Source organism: Parus major, chromosome 12 (genome assembly GCF_001522545.3).
Source record: "Parus major isolate Abel chromosome 12, Parus_major1.1, whole genome shotgun sequence".
Taxonomy (NCBI): domain Eukaryota; kingdom Metazoa; phylum Chordata; class Aves; order Passeriformes; family Paridae; genus Parus; species Parus major.
This window is the reverse complement of record NC_031781.1, coordinates 2,253,619-2,272,729: the sequence shown is the minus strand read 5'-3', so window position 1 is coordinate 2,272,729 and position 19,111 is coordinate 2,253,619. Positions and strand designations below refer to the sequence as shown.

The 19,111-nt window shown below is 42.9% G+C and overlaps 1 protein-coding gene across 1 annotated transcript in view; it reads right to left on the bottom strand.

Moving 5' to 3' along the window:
* Positions 1 to 19,111, bottom strand: part of LOC107210490 (sodium- and chloride-dependent GABA transporter 3) — a 45,153-nt gene that overhangs the window by 9,521 nt on the left and 16,521 nt on the right. The window contains exons 3-4 of the mRNA XM_015641388.2: positions 6,192 to 6,295; positions 931 to 1,055 (exon numbers count right to left, since the gene is read on the bottom strand). Coding sequence (XP_015496874.2) covers positions 931 to 1,055; positions 6,192 to 6,295 — 229 coding nt within the window. The remainder of the gene's footprint in view (positions 1 to 930; positions 1,056 to 6,191; positions 6,296 to 19,111) is intronic.

The window sequence follows — 19,111 nt, the reverse complement described above, 5'->3', positions numbered from 1 at the left end:
CACTGATAACTTCTCAGATCTGCTAAGAAATCTTCTGGCCTTGCTCATGTCTTTCTGGTTTTATTTATCAGCTGCTTTTTATGAAGCCAGCCAGCTTTCAAAGCAGGGGCACAAAGGCCCTCTCCCAGGCAATAAAGAAGAACCCTGTGCTCCTGCTGCAATAATTTCAGTGTCACACACTGCTGCTTCTTTCTTCATTTAAAACAGCATTTACAGGCTCCTATAATGAAGTGCAAGCCAGTTGTATTGAGGGATTTAGGAAAAGATAAATATTTTCCATGAGAGCATCAGTGAAACCCTGCTTGTGTTGCAGTTTTCCTGGGATTAACTCCACAACAGTCATTTCTGCTCCTCAACAGCTCAGCATTGCATTGGGCTTTTTTTCTGGGCAACCTCCTGTTCTTTTTCTTCTGCTTGAGGATGTTACAGCCACAAAGGTGTGGAGTAACTTCCATTGGATGCCCAGCTCCAATGGTGTTTGTGGATGGTTCATTTTTCATAAATCTGAGCCTGTGTACCTGTCTGGTTTCTCATTTTAACAGCTGCAGCTTTTTTTGCTTTAATATCCTTTCTCATTTATTTTTGTTTTTTCCAGAAGGAACAAATATTTGTGGATTTCAGTCTGTCTCATTGAAAGAAGGTGGGATGCAGGTGAGGATTAACACTCACAACTCAGTTTATCTGCTAAACACCATTCTGGAGGCTCAGCTGGAGTAGATTTGTGTTGCAGGGGCTCTTTGAATTCATATACTTGCTTCTATGCACAGCAGCATTGATAATTTTCACACACAAATGCATGGCCACAAAAATAGTTCAGAACTCTTCCTGCAGCAGTTATTCCATTGAGTCATCCCATGGCACAGAGTGTGAACTCTGCCCACATCATCTGGGCATGTTTTGTTAACTCAGAAATCTGCTTTTGGAACTTACCCGATTCTGCAACTTCTGCAATGGGCACGCCTTGTTCATAAGCCATAAATCCAAGAACTGAAAAGATAGCAAAACCAGCAACAAAGCTTGTGCCACTGTTCAAGCAGCAGAGCATGATGCAGTCTCTGAAAATATAAATAAAAAACACTGCAGTTGATCTCCAGAGCTGGGCTTTCTTTCATCCGCTGAGCCAGAGGATTGACAGAACCCTGGGCTGCAGGAATGGAGAGCAAGTTTTTCATTAGCAGTAAGGTCCCAACTCATTATTAATTATTCCTGAGAGCCACCAGGAATTAGCACGTGCAGGACACCAGCAGAATATCCTTGCTTGTCTTTTAACTCCTGGAGTTCAAAGCTGGTGCAAGTCACTTGCTGTTTTCCAATAACATCATTAAAAAACATGTAAAACTATGTAAAGCATGTAATAATCGTTAAAAACAATATACACACACCTATATGTATATATATGCATATAATATATAATATTTTATACACATATATGCATATAATGTATAATATTATATACATATATATGTATATAATATTATATATTATATGCACATATGTGTATATAATTATATATGTGCTAATAGTTTCCAGAGGATATGAACTTAGTAATAAACTCTATAAAAATGGTAACTTTTTTTTCCTGGGGGAAGAAAAAAAAGTAAATCCTGTTGTCTCATCTTAGCTCCTTCTATCTCTGTTAGAGAACACTGGCAAAATATCTCCATGCAAAATACAGCTGCAGTTTGGTTTCTAGTCATGTTTGAGAGGCTGTGGGAATTAAAATCACTGTACATAGTCTGGAAGTGTGTGCATGGCTAAAAAAGTGTCTGAAAAGAGGCCAAGGCAGTGCAAGGACAGAGATCTCTCAAGCAGACACATCCCACACCTAAACCACAGCAAGGACAAGGCCAAGGTGAAGAAAGATTTCTTTGCCCAGACTGGAAATGCCAAAAGAGAAAACCAGTTTAAAGAAAGGGAAGGTCCTCTGCAGCAAGGTGTGATTTCCCCCAGAGCCCAGGGAAATGTTGCTGTTCCTGCTGCTCTGACAGCTCTCCAGGCGTGACAGATGATGAGGCACTGATGGTTTATGCTGACAGTCACTCCTTGAAGAGTGTTTGCCACAGAGACAGCTGTGTACTTGAGAAAGCAATAATCTAACCCAGATGTTTGAGGTAAATTAGGGTTCTGACCCACTGAAACACAAGGCAAGCCTGGAGCTGCCTCGAGCCCATCCCTTAATCTGCTTTATCCCCATCTCACTGTGGCTCTGAAGCAAATTTTCCTGCAAGCTACCAATAAGAAGAAAGGACCCTGTAAAATCCAGCAGGTTCTGAATTCACAGCTTCAATAATTCAGTAAAGGATCACATCTTTGTCACAGATTTGTGAGACAATTCCTACTTCAAAGTCTTGGCAATTATTCCCTCAAAATTTCTCTGCTAATCTCCCTGCTTAATACTTTTATCCTGTGATGTCATCTCATCAGTTTTTGGAGCTCAAAGTGAGGTGAGCAGTTGCAGTATGTTGTTCCTTCACTGATGAGCCCTGCAGTGTCTCCCCCAGGTGTCCAAAGCTCTTCTGCCACCCCTGGGACTCACCTGAGCACGTTCCCCTGGCAGGGAGCACCCTGACATTCCTCAGCTGCAAAACCCAGGCTCAGCTCAGCCTCTGGGCCATGGGGGGCTTTGGCTCCCTCTCATCCCCTCAGCTTAATTTCAAGTATTAATTTGGGAAGGTTTTATCTTATCACAATTGCAGAGTAAAAATAATCTCTGTGATTGACATGACAACATCTATGAATTACTAAGATGTGCCCAGCTATGAAAAATTATTATTCCCATTTGTAGTGGAGACTCAGACATGGACAAGTGCAGTGATGTCCACACTTCTTCCATGCCTGGACTCTCTCTAACACTGTTCATTTGCAGTGAAATACTTGCTGAAAATATAAATTCCAACCTTTATTTGTTTGCTTCTCATATTAAATTATCCCAGCCCAGGCCAGTTCTACACTTTGGACATCGTAAAGCAAAATGGCAATCCAAAATAGAGGACTGAGGAGCACAGAGGCCTTTGTGCTTTGCAGAGATACAAAAAAAATGAAATATCAGCCCCTTCCTGACCTTCCCAGTGAATTTCAGCTCCAAAGAGCTCTGGGGGGACTCTCACACCCCACCTCTCTCACCTCAGGAAGTGGTGAGTCAATACTGAGAAATTAAAATGGAGTGTGATGAAACCCTGTCGATAAGAGAGGTCACAAAGATGAATTTTCCAATCCTCTGGGGGAAAAAGAGAGATCCTGCATTGGGGTGATGCAGCCAGATGATGCCTCCACTGGGCACAGGCTGGTCTCTTCAGGTAAGGTTTGGTTTAGATAATTCCCTGCTTCAAATGCAGTCTGAAGAAGATGTTTCCCTCTGAGGAATGCTGTGGCACAGGATATTTGAGAGCTGCTGGTTCCTGAGGGGGAGATAAGGGCTGGAGCCCCTGGCAGGGATTGCTGCTCCCTCCTGAAGCAGGGACAGAGCCCAGCTGGAGAATCCCACAGAACAAGAGGATCTCCTCTCTCAGGGAAGCCTGGCAAACCACAGCACCAAACCATCTGCAGGATAAGTACACATTTCTCCAAGGAAAGGGGAAAAGGGGGATTTTCACCCCCTCCAGCCACTGAGGTTCCTGTTCTTTTCAGGTAACACCACCCCAGCTGAATTGTTTCACAGCCAGGGAGGCAGTCAGAGACTGAACACAGCTTCTCTGGGGGTCCTCATGAAAATATAACCTCCAATTTCCCTTCCTTTGGCCTTGCAGGAGTTCTACCAAACCCCCAGCTCCTGGTTTTTATCCCACAGGCAGAAATAACCTGTAGTTCAGGGGTTTTTTTTCTGCTATGGGAAGAGAAACTGGAAAGTGGATCTGGATCTATTGATTGTGAAACCAATAAGTTTTAAAACACAAGTGCTCAGGAACCATCGAAAGGACAACGTGAATTTTTTATGTGCACCCTTGGCAGGAGGACATCAGAGCCTGACTGAAGCCCAGACTGATTTCAAGTGAAAGGAAAACTTCAAATTTTTATGAAAACTTCACATTCTTCCAAATTAAACTCCTGCCAATCACCTGAATAATTCAGGATGTGCATCACTTCTCTCCCTGCCTGTCAGGCAGGACACTTCTGAAGATTCATGCTGCCTTCCTTGAGGAGCTTCTCTGTGCCCACAGAGCCCTGGCATCCCTCCAGCTCCTTCCCTGCCTTTATGGATTCCTCAAGACCCAATTGAGAAATCCCCATTTCTCTTCTCCTCCTAGACTAGAAACTTGGCAAAGGACAAATCTTCAGGTCTTGAAAGTTTTGTCCATGTGTGAAATCGCTCCTTTATCTCCTGCCCCACAGTGGGAACAGGGGAGCTGATGCTGAACTTGTACCTGGGAATGGATTTGGGATTCTGAGCTGGATAAAAACCCCAGGAAACATCAGTACACCTGTGTGTTATCCCTGTGGGGAAACACTGCCTGCTGCTGGCACTGCCAGGGCTTCCAGCTTCTCAGAGGAGTCACTTGGGACACAAACTCAGGACATCCAGGGAGGAGCTGCTTTTGTTTTCCAGTGAAAGATACATAAGGATGATAAAAAATTTCCTATTCAAGGACATGAAGTGACTTTTGCAATTCATTTACCACACTAATGAATTAAATCAGGTTTAAATCTTAAATTCACCAGGCTCAGACTTTCCATTTGAAAATAATTGAAAAATTATTTCATTTCCCACTGAAATATCTCTTGCCATTATTTTCAACTGCAATTTTCCTTAGGGAAGAAAAATTGGAGTAAAACAGAGCAGAAGATGTCTATGTTATGATCAGACTGTGGGGGTTGCAGGAGGAAAACCCCCCAGCTTGATTTAATTTTTTCAAAAGTGCTGGTTAGAATATAAAATTGTGGTTTTCACATCAGAGCTCTGCCCAGCTCTGCCACATTCTGCACTCCACTGCTGTCCTGCCCCTTCCCTCAGACTTGTTAAAAATCACACCTCAGGACACAGTGACGTCTGGGAGATTTGGGAAATGTTTTGTGAAGGGAATTGTGCAGTTTGGATGGAGTAAAAGGTGTTTGGCTGCAGCCTCCTGCTCAGCACCTTCAGAGCAGAGTTTTACCAGCTGAGCTCTGGGTCAGAGGGAAGGAAACAAAAAATAATCCATAAATGCAAACTCCTGTGTTTTGTAGTGGGTTACAAAACCTTGGGAAAAGCATTCCTGGGCTCCTTGTGGCACTGACAGCTTCTAGTTGGGATCCAACTGGGAAGAAATAGAAATAAAACTGAAGAAGAGAGGGGAGGCTTTGCTAAAGTGTCACTTGTGCTAATTAGGGGAAAGGTTCATTACCAGCAGCTCTGAAGGTTGTAGGGGACTCACACCACCTTCTGCAGCAAAACATTTTGTCTTGCTAAGACATGGAAAGAAGGAGCACTTCCTCAAACTGCCTCCTGAACCCTCCAAGTAAAACTGTAATTTAGAATTTAAATAAATTTTGGGGGTTTGGGGTTGTTTGTTTTGGATATTCTTTTGCTTTTGGATTGTGTTATTTCCTTTAGAGGAAAATGAAACTTTGGTTCTCTTTCTGGAGACCTTAATGGAGTCACTACAACCAAACTGTCCTTGTAGGAATTTTAGGGAAATGAATTCAATAACTGTGGATTCCAGAAGAAAAGAGTAGGGCTCATATGCCAGTAATATGGAAAGGGGGTTTTGTGCAAATCATATCTCTCCTATCCCATTGACTCAGGAGAGATTAAAACCTCCTGAAGTCATTGGCAATTCCCTCCTTGGGGATATGGAGATAAGCCATGAAATGCTGCCCATTCCCTCTGGGTTGAGGCCTGCAAACTTCCCCAAAAAATGGGGAGAGGTGGCGGTCAGAGCACTCACCAAACTGGGGTGATGTGTAATAACAATTTTTGGTAGTACTTTTTAAAAAGCAGCTTAAGTAATGCACACACACTCAATTATACCAGTCTGAAATCCTGTGTTTTTCCATACAGTTCTGTGTGTACTGAGGGGTTGTGGAAGGCTCAGATTTGACCAAAAGGGATTAAAACACCACATTTTGGAGCAGATTTCCTCTGAAGCAGTTCCAAGAAACATTACAGATCTCTGTCCCACTAAAACACCTGTGTGTGCTTCTGGTTATCCAAGGGAAAAAGGGAAGTGATTCCCAGTTTCACCCCAAGAGCAGAATTGCAGCGTGGAAGGTGTTACCTGTAGCAGTTGTTGTTGTAGTTGTTGTAACTCCCCAGGGCTGTCAGGCACCCCAAGCAGATGGCGTAGGAGAAAAAGATCTGTGTGCCAGCATCCACCCACACCTGGAGACAGAGAACAGGGAGAGCTCAGGAAACCAGCCAGGAGAAATCACCCTCCTGCAAAATATTGGCTGCAAACCTGCATAGGAAGCTCTGCAGGTTAAGAGGGTCTGGCAAAGCTCATACAAATCACAACCTTAAAAACAATATCTTGCTGAGAGGGAAATTCCCCTCCCCAGCCCAGCTGGTCTCTACAGGCTCAGCCTAATGTAGAAAGGGAGACAGAATTCCTAGAGAAGAACCTCACCCATTAAATTCATTAATTGTTTTTGTATAGTTTTGCTAATTGCAGCCTAAATAGGATCACCTGCATTTATCTCACTCCCATTGGCCAGTTACTTATTCAAATTTAAAAATTTAGTGTGAATAAATGCTCTAAAGACAAAATGTGCCATTCCTTGATAGTACATAAATTAATCTGGGGAAAGGAGGGATAACTTATCCAGAGAAAGGATGTTTTTAGCAAAATTTAATGGATCCAACAGGCACAAATTACAGTTCTGGTCACTGTACAATCAACAAGTTTGGTAGAGTTTAATGAGTCATTAACTTTATAATGTCATTGTGGGAACATTTATATCCTAAAGTGATACAAACGATTTTAAATCAGAGGAAAGGAAAAGGAAGCATGAATTGACACAGTGAGATTCATCTCCTCAGAGAAACCTCAGAACATTAATGAGCAGGTTCCTTTTCCTTTAAATCAATTTATTTCACTTGACCAGTGTGGGTGTGTTCCCACTGGAGCTGAAGGTACCCCTTGATGTCCTGGTTTTAACCTGAGCATGATGTGGAGTACCCAAACCCACACAGCTGCAATCCAGTAAAATCCTGTTCCTGTTTTCCTGGGATAAATGATCTCTTGAAGTCCTTTGTTAAAGCAGAGTGACCAAAACACCAAACCCTGAGTGATAATCAGAGGCAGTGACTGTGCAGCCATTCCCTGCTGGAGCTGGAGCCAGGGAAGAGAACGATCTCAGGACTAATAACAACCATCAAATCCTCCTAAACACGCAAGGGGATGTGTTTGTTTTACATCTGATCAAGTGAGACCTTGCTCTCTGGAGCTGTTGAGTGTTTCTCTTTAGAAATAACATTAGGATCACATTTGATTTACATCAGAGCCTTAAAGGGTTTCGTTGCTGTCACCCCGAATAAGACACAGCTGGTTACACCCCAGAGCTTCAGCACTGCTGAGGAAAGGCTGCACACAGAGAGGTTTTTGACAGACAGGCTCTTTAACAAGACTGGAAGCTCCCAAAAAGCTGTGAGGAGCGTGGCTCAGCTGAGAACACCCCATCTGCTGGGGCCCTGACAAAAGCTGGGAAACTGGATCAGCGCACGGATCCTTCCCTTCCCGGCCTCCCAGAGCTGCAGGGAACCCAGAGGAGCAGCTGCCCTTCCTGCTGGCCACAGCTCTGATCATCCCTGCAACACCAGTCCTGCTGGAAGTGGGAGCTGTGCTGGAAGGGAGCAGCTCCAGAGCTGCTGGAGCAGAGAGCAGAGAGCAGAGAGCACATCCCTCCAGAGCTCCTGTGCCCAGACACAAGAGCAAACTCTGGCCACAAGAGATGCTCTTTCCTTCAAAGGAAACAAAGGCTGTGACATCCCACAGGGATTCAGACTAAAATGTGGCAAGCACTCTATGAGAACACTTCTGCAAGGAAACATTGACAGATTCTCTAAAACTGGAACCAGACTGAAGAGTGTTTTTGTTGCGCTCTGTGACATCAGTCTAGAAATCCCCTCAGAACTTAGGGCTGATGTCTAGATAGGAATGGAGAAACAATTTTATTTGCTGAATGGAATAATACAATCTGTATTATATATGGAATTATACAATCTGTATAGCTTCTTTTGGGTTGTATAATCAGAGGACAAGTGGCATTTAATTTGTCCAGGTTTCTAAAATGGCAAAAAGCAATCAGCAAAGTGACAAACAGGAACACGAATTTAGAAACCCCAGGTAGATTTTCTGTGGCTGAAAAAATGCCAGAACTGGACTAACCCTGGTGTATCCTGCCAGCCATGCCAGCACTTTAAAGCCTTGAAGGTGACATTTCAGCTCATTTTCCATCTCCTCACCCCAACAGCCAGGGACCATCTGACATTGGGCCTCAGACTGCAGCACTCAGTTCGTGGCTGGAGAATTTGGGGAAGTCTCAAATTGTTCATTAGTTGGTGTCACCTCAATTTGGTCACTCACAAAGGGCACTCAGGGGAAGGTGTTCCCATTCCAGCTTGTAAAGGGCACAGGTGGGATCCTGTAGACACCAATCCCAAATCCAGGTTCCACCCACCCAGCTCACGGCCACAAAACCACTCTGGGATTATTTCTGAGAGTGCTGAGTCTGGATTTAAGCTGAAGTTGTTGCCCTTTCTGTGCAGAACAATGACATTCTGAAGAGCAGGGACACCTGGGGCAGCAGCTGGGACAAAAGAGGATATTTGTCTGAAGGGTGACACATCTCAACACTTTTCTGCCATGAGTGAATCCAGAGGACAGGACCTGCACCAGAGAGCACCCTGTTGGTGCTTTATGAACTTTGGGCCTTGAAAACCCTTAGGTCAGTGATAATTAATTCAATTTAGCACTCACAAACTTGGGATTGGAACTGTTTTATAGCTTCTGTCAGCTCCTACCTTAAAGGATGGAACCAGACTTTTTTCTCTTTTTTCATCTCACAGAAAACGTTGCCATGCCGAAACAAGATTAAAATTAAAGCACAAAACATCGATAACAAACCCTAATATTTGAAAAATCACATTTTTTCAAAGGACAGAACCTTATAAAACAACAAAAGGAGCATTTTCTATTAAAAATGGACAGTGCTGCTTTGCAACACCCAGCTCTCAAGCCTGGCAATGCCCCCGTTTTAAGTCTGTCTGGGTAACCTCAATTTGGCCTTCTTGTGGCAGGTCTGGGACACAATCCCCATTCCCATGAGTGTTTTCTCAGCCCAGGGAGATGAATTGAGCTGGCCAAACACAGGATGCTGCTGTCTGGAGGATGCCTTGCCTCCTTTGTAGCTCATGCAATGAAAGCAGGATAAGGAAGAAAGAAGAGGGATGTGCTGTAGTGCAGACAACAGAACCCTGCTCTGGAGAATTAGGTTCTTTTCATGTCCCTGCCATAAAGTTTCTATGGGATGTTATGTCCATAAATCACTTCAAGCAACCTTTTCTCACATGTTCCTTGACTTGGCTGTCCCCTAATGAGTGTCCAAAGCGAAGGACAAAGTTGCTGAGCACTCACTGATGCAGATAAAGTGAATTAAAGTCACTCCTTGAACAACTGAAAAAACACCCCACTCTAACAAACCAAATTGAAAATCCCCAGAAGAGTGACAGCCCCTTGTTTTAGTTTCATTATAAATGTCTTTCTGTAAGTAAGATGGGGTCATGCCATACACTGAAAATAAAACAAATGAGGTGTCTGAAGCACATGGCCAATGCAGAAATAAGTCTCTTGGCAAAGCTGAGTTATTTATTTTTGTGATGATCAAGCCTTATGCAGTGAATTTAGAGGGCCAAGCAAGGAGGGATAAAACAAAATATTGCATAACTGTCCTGAGATGAGCTCTGAACAAAGCAGAGACCTGTGATGTGCTGCTGTTGACTATTTCCATCGTGCATGGAATAAAGAACAACGGTGCTCACCTGTAGGAATATCTCAAATTCCAGGGGTTTCTCTAACTTTGTACCTTCCCTGTACTTTCTGTGCTCTCTGGATCTCTTTTGAACAAGCTACAATGCAGCTGTTATGAAATCTTTCTGTGGGTGCAGGAAGCATCTCCCAGGACACTCTGACTTTAACTGGCACTTCCTCCAAGACTCAATAACTCAAACATTTTTTGTAGCTGTGTAAAAAAAACCCCACAACTTGGTGTAAAATTGTTCCACGTCTGGGCAACACAGGAAAATCAGGCAGCTATTTTCACTCTGATCCTTCCAAAAGATAGGCAGGGCTTTTTAAAAAAAGAAAAATATATTCTGTTGGCACCTGAGGAGGTTCATTTTGCAGCCCAGGGGCTGATGAGCAGCGATCCTCGTGTGGGTAAAGCAGCACACACATCCTCCCTTCCCTTTTGGCAGCATTCTAAATCCCATTTCACAGGTTTCTCAGGGAAATAAAATGAATATATTGGTTTTCTGTCTGTCCCTGGCCTTTCCTACAGCTGTGTTTGCTTCCTGGAGATCTCCTGTCAAAATCCAAGGCATTAATTTGAGATTGAAGCCCAAGCACCTGCTGGAATCTTCATCCCAGGGGTTTGGCATCATAAATATCCACTTTTTTTTTTTTTTCTCATTCTTAGGGGTGAGGTTGAGCACCAAAGCTCAAACATCCTTAATTCCAGAGTGTTAATGACAATCCCATCATGAAGCACTGCCTGAGAATATGGGAGACCAGCTACAACCTGTGCTTGCTCTTTAAAACGTGATGTTCCAAATGTTGACAGTCATTTATTTCCCATTTTGTTATCAGAGAACGAGCAATCACTCCAGGTTTTCTTTTAATTTAAATTATTCATTACTTTTTGATGAATCTCAGCAGTGTTTGTATTTTAAAAAGCAGTTTGCCTTCGGTTTCAAATGAGAATTTTAAAAATAAAGCCATGGCTGTCGGGAGATAATAAATGAAATTTCAAGGTTAGAGCATAGAATAACTGCAGAATTTTATCACAAATGCCTGAATAAAATGAGCTGTTGCCAGATAGGTTTAGGTGTTACAGGGGTGTAGGAAACCATCAAAATGTGAGGTCTTGACCTTGAGGTAACACCTGCTAATTTCTGACATTGACTATAGGAAACCCCCAAAATAAATGCTAAGAAAATAAATAGGATTTTAAAAAATGCAGTTTCTAATAGGTTTGGGAAGAAGGCAAAGTCCCAGTTTCAGCCTGTGCTTTCATCTCCAATATCCTGGGAAGTTCTCCCGTCAGTGGATCATTCAAGCTGCTTTTCAGCTGGAACACCTGACTGGGGGAACTGGGATTGAAAACCAGGGGGAATTTCTGTTTTCACCCCACAGAAAACACGAGCTGCTCGTGCTGTGACCCTTCCCAAAAATTCAGAGGAACAGATCCCACCAGGGTGTTCTGACCTTGCTGAAGTTCCCCACACAGGGAGCTTTAATATTTTCTATTTACAGCACTCCTTCTTCCAGTCTTAGATCCCAGGTCTCTCTAATAAAGGGCAATTTTATCCCCCAGGTGAACTTTTGGTGACACCAAGGAACTAAGAATTATTCTGCTGTAATATGCAATGAAAAGAATCTTCCCCTAAGTTGCATTTTATTACACTCCTCTGCTACAAGTATATCTTTATGTATATGTATTAATGTATATATAGGTATATAAAATAGGTAGTAGAGGAGGACTGAGCACTTTACCTCTGGTCTTATTCCAATCAAGTGATTTTTTTCCTGGCTTTTTCATTGTAAAGAAGGTTCAGCCACACCACAGCCTCCTCTGTTGGGGCTGCTGTGGCAGCAGTGGGGAGTGTGGGATGAGAAACAGGCTGCACACACTGGGAGGGAGGCAAGAGAGCCACACCTGGGCTGCTGCTGTTAACTTCCCATGTTCCTCAAGCTGCAAAATGTTCTGTGTTGCCAGGACACCCCCAGGAAGGCAGCAGAGGGGCAGTCTGGGTGCTGCCAGGGCAGAATGCTCGCTGACATGGATGGAGCAGGGGCTGAGGAGCAGGAAGGTGCAGCACCTTCGGATTCTGCACAAAGCCCAAAATCACTGCCAGCCACCCAAACCCCCGGGCAAAGGCAGGGAAAATAAAGAGAACCAGTTTGCATTTACTCTCCAGTCACTCTCTTGCAATCAAGTGAAATTTTGTCTCAAATAGCAGCGAGCACAGAAATCAGCTGAGTGTCTGGGCTGTGCAGCTGCCAAAATACAGAATTCAGAGGTCAAGGTTGTGTTCTATTTGCAAAACAACCCAAACACTTGGAGGATGCAGACGTTCAAAGGGAATAAATCCATTCCTTGCATGCATCCTGCTGTTCCCTGACTAGCAGTACACTGATTATATCTCATTCCTATTGATCCTGCAGGCACAATCAAACAGGGAACAATAAACTTTATTATCTTCATTTTCCCACATTGTCAACACAGTTTTTGTACCTGTGTAGTTTTTCATATTTGACTAAAATATAGTCAAGTATGAAAAATTATTTGACTATAAAATAGTCTTGGTATATGTTGGTTGTTTTTTTTTTTAAAAACAACAAATCTTCCAGAGTTAAATTAAAAGACATTTTGTGCTTCAAAATCAGACAAAAGAAGTTCTTTCATAAAATTAAATCAGTTAATCCCTGGGGTCCCAATGAAAACCTTTTTGCTGAGTATGAAAATACAGTTTTGGAACCAGAAACTACAGTTTTTGGAACTGGAATCTTGGAACACCCAGTGAGTAAAACAGGTTGTTATAATACAGTTTGAAAGCAGAATATTACTTTAGCTACAGACACAGATTAAAGCCCTGAGAATTTTTAGGATGTTTTTTACAATAAATGACTCTGGATGTCGCTGCCTCAAGAGATACAATCTCTGATACAACTTACTTCTGATATATTTATTTTCCAATGAATAAAGCCCTTTAAAAGTCAGCTTTCAGTGTTTTATCCTCTCTGCATTATTGAGCCTCTGCTAGGAGTGTGAATGTAGGAAAATCAGGATATAAATCAGACTATCCACTGAGGATGTGCCTCGGGCTGCTCGAAGTGGCAGCGCTGTGACAGCCACTGATGTAAAAGTGTTTGGTGTGATGTTGGCCAAGTGAAGCTCAGCTGCTCCAGGCTCCTCCAGATGGCAAGAACAGCACAAAAATATCCCTCACTTATCTCCAAGCAGCCTCAGCTCCAAGGAGTTGTGGCTGAGGGCAAAGCTGGGGTGCCTGGCTGGAGAAAATAAAGGATAAAACCCCACTGGATCCAAGCAGGCTGGCACCAAGCATGTTATTTAATAGAAATCAGCTCTTCAGCCCCTGTCCCCAAATGCCTTCTTGGAAAAAGAAACAAAAAAAAAAAATATCTCTCCCAACTCAGTGGGAAATGCCATTAAATGGGGAACTGAACCCAAACAAAATATGAGTTGTGCATTGTGGGGAGGCAGCGACAGAAGTGGTGCGTTTTGGACTCAGGAGTGAGTTTGTGTCTGAAGTTTACTACCCAGGGCTCTCTAAACAACACAGCCTCTGAAAGCAGAGCCTTCATTAGAGCAGGAAAACACCACTTAAACGGCCAGGCAGAAAATGGCTGAATTAAGCTCTTTTTCCCTCTCTTTAATGGTAGTGATTCTCAAAAGATTCAAAGTAGGTTAGGGGAAGAATAAAACAGCTATGTTTCTAGTGCCTACCTGACAACAGCTTTTGTAGGGGTGAATAATTACATGAAAATCACTTCCTTTCCACCTCTCTTTGGGGTTTCTGTGGGTTGCTAGGCAGTCTCTCTGCTACCTTCTGCTAATGTCACTTCCAGAGGGCTGAATACAGTAAATTCATTGGGAGAATGGAAACTCGGGAGAAGAAGGACCTAAATACTCGGAGTTTTGTTTATTCATTGGTGCCTTTGGAGCCCAGCACTATAGCTGGGATCACTTTACAGGTATTGAAATGCTAATTTCCCCAGGGGCTGCTGTCAGCCAAGTACCACCCAGTTAAAATGGGACAGGACCTTCCTCCACACTGGAGCCACACCAGTTGCATGTTCCTGTGGCAGCATCCAACGTGGAAAATCAAGTGCTGGAGCAAAGCAGGCTGAGGATCCTTCTAGGATTTACAGGAGCAATTCTCTTCCTCCTTCTCGCTGCTTTTCATGATTAAAACATTCCTACAGTCCTTAATCCAAATGCTGGGCTGTCTTGGTTGCCTTGGTGCGATTCCAAGAGGAGCAGCCACGAGGTGCAGTTGTACTTCCCTGAGTAAATCAGGAGGGGTCACAGAGAGGAGGGGGCAGAAAATCCTGGCACAGGTTCCCAGGGGATCTGGGGCTGCCCCTGGGTCCCTGGCAGTGCCCAAGGCCAGGCTGGGTGGGATTTTGGAGCACCTGGGACAGTGGAAAGCATCCTGCTCATGGCAGGGGTGGCCCTGGATGACCCTTTCCAACTCAAACCACTCCGTGATTGCACAGAGGTTAAAAAAAGCAATAAACTTTATCCAAATATCCCTCTCCACTGCAGAGAAAAGTGGGGCTGGGATGCTCCCTCCAGAGGGCAGGGATGAGTGGCTGTGGGAAGAGCAACAAGCAAACCCAGAGCAGGGTTCTGAGAGGTCCAGCAGGGTTTGGATTTCCAGTTTCAGTCTCCTGAGCCTGTGATTCTCTTCATGATTCTCTTTGATTCTGGCCTTATGTGTTCTCATCCTCAAAGTTACCTGACCCAGCCTGGCACAACAGGAGATGGGGAAATCCAGAGGCTTTGAATTCACCTCCCTGTCAGCATTTTCTGAAGGCAGGATTCAACCCCCTTGGAATATATATCAGCTTTCCATTAATTTAGTTCTGGAGCATATGGAAGGAGTTACCTGGTGGTGTAAGGTACACAGAATATCCCAGAGATATTATTCATATGAAATCATTTATATCCTTCTGATAATGTGATTTGGTGTGGGGGGAAAGGCATCTGGAACAATTTTGTGTCTGAGTGATAGGAAAGAAAAATTGTCTTCAGTGGATTGGTAGGAAACATCTTTAGAAAGGTATTGATATTTAATCACAATATCTCCTTTTAGGAGGTATTGATAAGAGGCAAAATATCATTAAATCCCAGTATCTCTTGGAAGCAGCACCTTTTTCTGCACTTATTCATTTCTCTTTAGTGAGAAAGTTCAGGGCAGGAGGATGCTCTGCATTGTTCTTCTGAGATCTTCTTGGGAATGGAAAATCATGTCAGGCTCTGGGAAGGTAAAATCACTGAGCATCCCCATGGTCCAGTGTGCTGGAGAGACCTCTTGCCTCAAAAGCACCAAAACTTCTGCCTTCTCCTACACTTTCACTACATAAAGCTTCAGGCATTGGGAATAAAAGAACTTTTCCTTTTCATTTTGTGTGTGGTCTGGAGAAAGCACAAAGAATAACCCTTGCCTTTCCTCCTCTTTCCACATTTGATATATTTCTATGTATATTTCATATATTTTCAGTGTCCCAGAGACACCAGAATTTACCAGGTCTTTTAGGCAGCCCGTTAATGTCATTTCCTATAAATGACAAATAAAGATGCTCAATTTTTTAAAATAAATGCAGGAAGTGCAGTCAACTGATTTTTAAAATGAGGGTGTTGATTAGAGTTCCACTTTACTGAACCACTACCAACAAGTGCTCTCAGGATGAGACATTTGGCAGCTCCCACATCAACCAGAATGCACTCACGGGGGTTTCAAAATATTTACACTTAATTCAGCTGAAGGCATTGATGGGAGGGATGACCCTGGGTAATTTCTGCACTGCTCTGAATCCAAACCAAGATGGTTTTAGGGTTTTTTTCCTACAAATATTCTGTTTGTGTTACATTTGCCAGAAAGCAGGGCTCTGGGCTGGGTTTGGCTTTTAGGTTTTAGGGGAGATACAGGAGATTTAGCAAAGGCAGTGGGGTTCCATCATTTCAAAATATCCAATTTCTACTACAGACTTGCTCAATTGTAATATCCCAGTGACAAAAACCCTTCTCCAGTGGCTTTTTAATTAACTCCTCTTACTCTCTTTCGTTTCTCCTTCCCCATCCCTGAAGCCTGAGGAACACTGGAGACACCAAACACAGCATCCAGCCCTGACATTTGAAGTATTTGCAAAGGGGAAATGTCCTGGTTTTGATCATTATTCAAAGATTTCATTCAGAAATGAAGAGGAAGCTGTACTTGGGTTATATAACTCTGTGTGAAATGTTATTTAATCTGATTTCTTTCAAAATAATAATAATAATTCTCCAGGATTCGTTTTAAGCCACCTGAAGAATACTTATCTGTAAATTATATCTCTATAAAAAGAACATCTCAAAACAGAAGAAAATAGAGTTCTAGAAGCATGAGGATAGTTTGATCTTTAATTCTTAGTTTCATTCACAGCAGCCTAAACCTTGTATAAATATCTGATACCAAAAGCTCCTCCCATAGTGGGTCCAGGGCTGCTCCTGTAGGACAAATCCTCTGCACCACCAAAGGTCACACACCAAAAGCATCATTTTTCCCCAAAACACTGCAGTTCCCTCCTGTTGGAGTCTGAGATACAGAGTGTGTGCCCTTGATTCTAATACTTAGCTCTAGGATTCAAAGAAACACTGAATTTCATATAATAAGAAATTCATGGGCATGTTTTCATGGTGATACATGAGAACAAATGCTAAAGTTAGATAGGAAAAGTGTAAGTGTGTAGATTAGAAAGTTTCTTAAATCACTGGGTGAAAAAGTAGTTTAGAGAACAGGAGACAAGGTGGAGGATTTAGGGTGTTGTCTCTTGTCCTTCTTCTTTCTTCTTCTTGTTCTTCTCCTGGGGGTTTTTGGGCAGTAGTTGTTAGTGATTGGATAGAAAATATCATAGTACAGCACACAGGTGTTGGGTCATTGGGTCACTAATATAAATAACTTAGTTGGCATCTGTTAATTGGGTAAATGGACATATAAAAGACCTTGAAGAGGATCTTTGTTATCCATTTTACCCTTTTCTATCATAGTGCACACAGCTCCTTGTACCTTGTAATGCTGATAAGAAAAAATAAACAACTGAGACAGAACAAGAGAAAACTGCCTCCCTCTCTCAATCTTCAGTTCAAAGGGAAAAAGAACCCAATCCAAAAGTCCTGAATGGGACAGCCTCCCTTCAGAGGAACTTATTGTCTCTCTGTGTCTCATATGAGGAATGAAAACAGCTCCACTGGGGTTTTTCCTGCTCTTCAGGAATCCCCAGTGATTTTCAGCGAGCCCTGAAGATCCCAGACCACTTCAGGTCCTGAAGGTGCTGCTGAGCTCCATATCTCACCTCAAACATCTTTATGTCTAATTCATCTGATGTCTCTGAGTAAGGCAAACTTCCATTTAGCACTGTGCACTTTTAATAAACAGAAAAGGATGCTCAGAAAATAATCTGCTGCCTCACTACTGAATGACTAAAAATTTTCCATTTTTGCATTTCAAATAGGTGAAGCTTCTGTGATGTTAGGGCACAAAATTCAAAGGAGATTTTCCCATTCCAGGAGCCTGGATTTTACCTTGCTAGATTTTTGCAGAATTGGAATCCATGAAAATAAGAAATGCAACTAAAACACTGTTTTATTGGCTTCTTTTGCTTGCAGAAATATTTCTTCAGCTAAATCAAATACATGAAGAGTTAATATATAAATATATTCTACTACTCTAATGTAGTATTTGGCAAATTATGGGCTTGAGGATACAATATGCAGAGTAAAAATTGAAAAGAAACAAAAAAAACCTAAAAAACCACTCATCCCCTACATTATAAAGACCTTAAAATTGAGCTGGGTTGGAATAATCAAATGTATGCTATAAATACTCATCTAAATAAAAAAAACCTGCCTGCAGGAATATATTTAAATTTTCCAAGCAGTAAATCAAAGTTTGTCTCACCAAAGCTTATCTGTGTTCATTAGAGCTTTGTTCCCCTCAGAAATCCCTTAGAGGACAAAACAATTCCCTGACTGCCAAAGGAACCCTGAAGGTGGCAGTGGGGTATTAGGCCAGTTGGAGAAAAGATGGAAAATAAACCTCTGCAGAGCCTCTCCCCTTGGATAAACTGTCACACAGACAGAGAATTTCCCTGCTGACATCCCTGCATGACCTTAGGTCACTCGAGGTGTGAAACAAACACCTCATAACTCCTGATAAATAGAACATTCCTGGACTGGATGGTTTTGTCGAGGGATATCTGAGAGTGGTTGGGTTTTGCATAGCAGTAATTCAGATTTTCCCCCATGTTGCAGGCTGCAGAGAGCTCTAACACCTCCACTTAATTCCTTGGATGAGGATGTGTCAGGCCCCAGCAATCCAGGGTGAGACCAGCCTGGGTGGAAAGAGCTCTCCTAAAACGTGCCCTTCATGGTTCCACGTTTGTTTTCTTGTTTGTTCTCACATTTTCTACAGCAGCAGCTCCAGCACTAAAGGCTGTTTGGGGCAGTAAAAATTTCATTCCCACCTTCTCAGATCAGATCCCTCCCTCAGTCGTTCCTCATAGGGTCTGGGGGAGCTGGGGTTGTTTATCCTGGAGAAAAGGAGGCTCAGAGGTGACTTTAGCCCTCTCCACAGCTCCCTGAAAGGAGGCTCTGGGCAGGTGGGGATGGTCTCTTCCTCCAGCAGCACTGACAGAGCCAGAGGACACAGCCTCAAGCTGCACCAAGGGCAACATAGGTTGGAAATTAGGAAAAAGCTTTTCACAGAAAGGGTGATAAAGCACTGGAATGGTCTGCCCAGGGAGGTGGTGGTGGAGTCACCATCCCTGGATGTGTTTAAAAAAGACTGGATGTGGACTCAGTGCCATGGTTTAGGTGAGGTGTTAGGGCTGGGTTGGACTCGGTGGTCTTGGAGGTCTCTTCCAACCCAGTGATTCTGTGATTCTGTGAATTCTGTAAATTCTGTGAATTCTGTGATTCTGTGAATTCTGTGATTCTGTGATTCTGTGAATTCTGTAAATTCTGTGATTCTGTGATTCTGTGAATTCTGTCATTCTGTGAATTCTGTGATTCTGTGAATTCTGTGATTCTGTAAATTCTGTGAATTCTGTGATTCTGTGAATTCTGTAAATTCTGTGATTCTGTGAATTCTATGATTCTGTGAATTCTGTGAATTCTGTGATTCTGTGAATTCTGT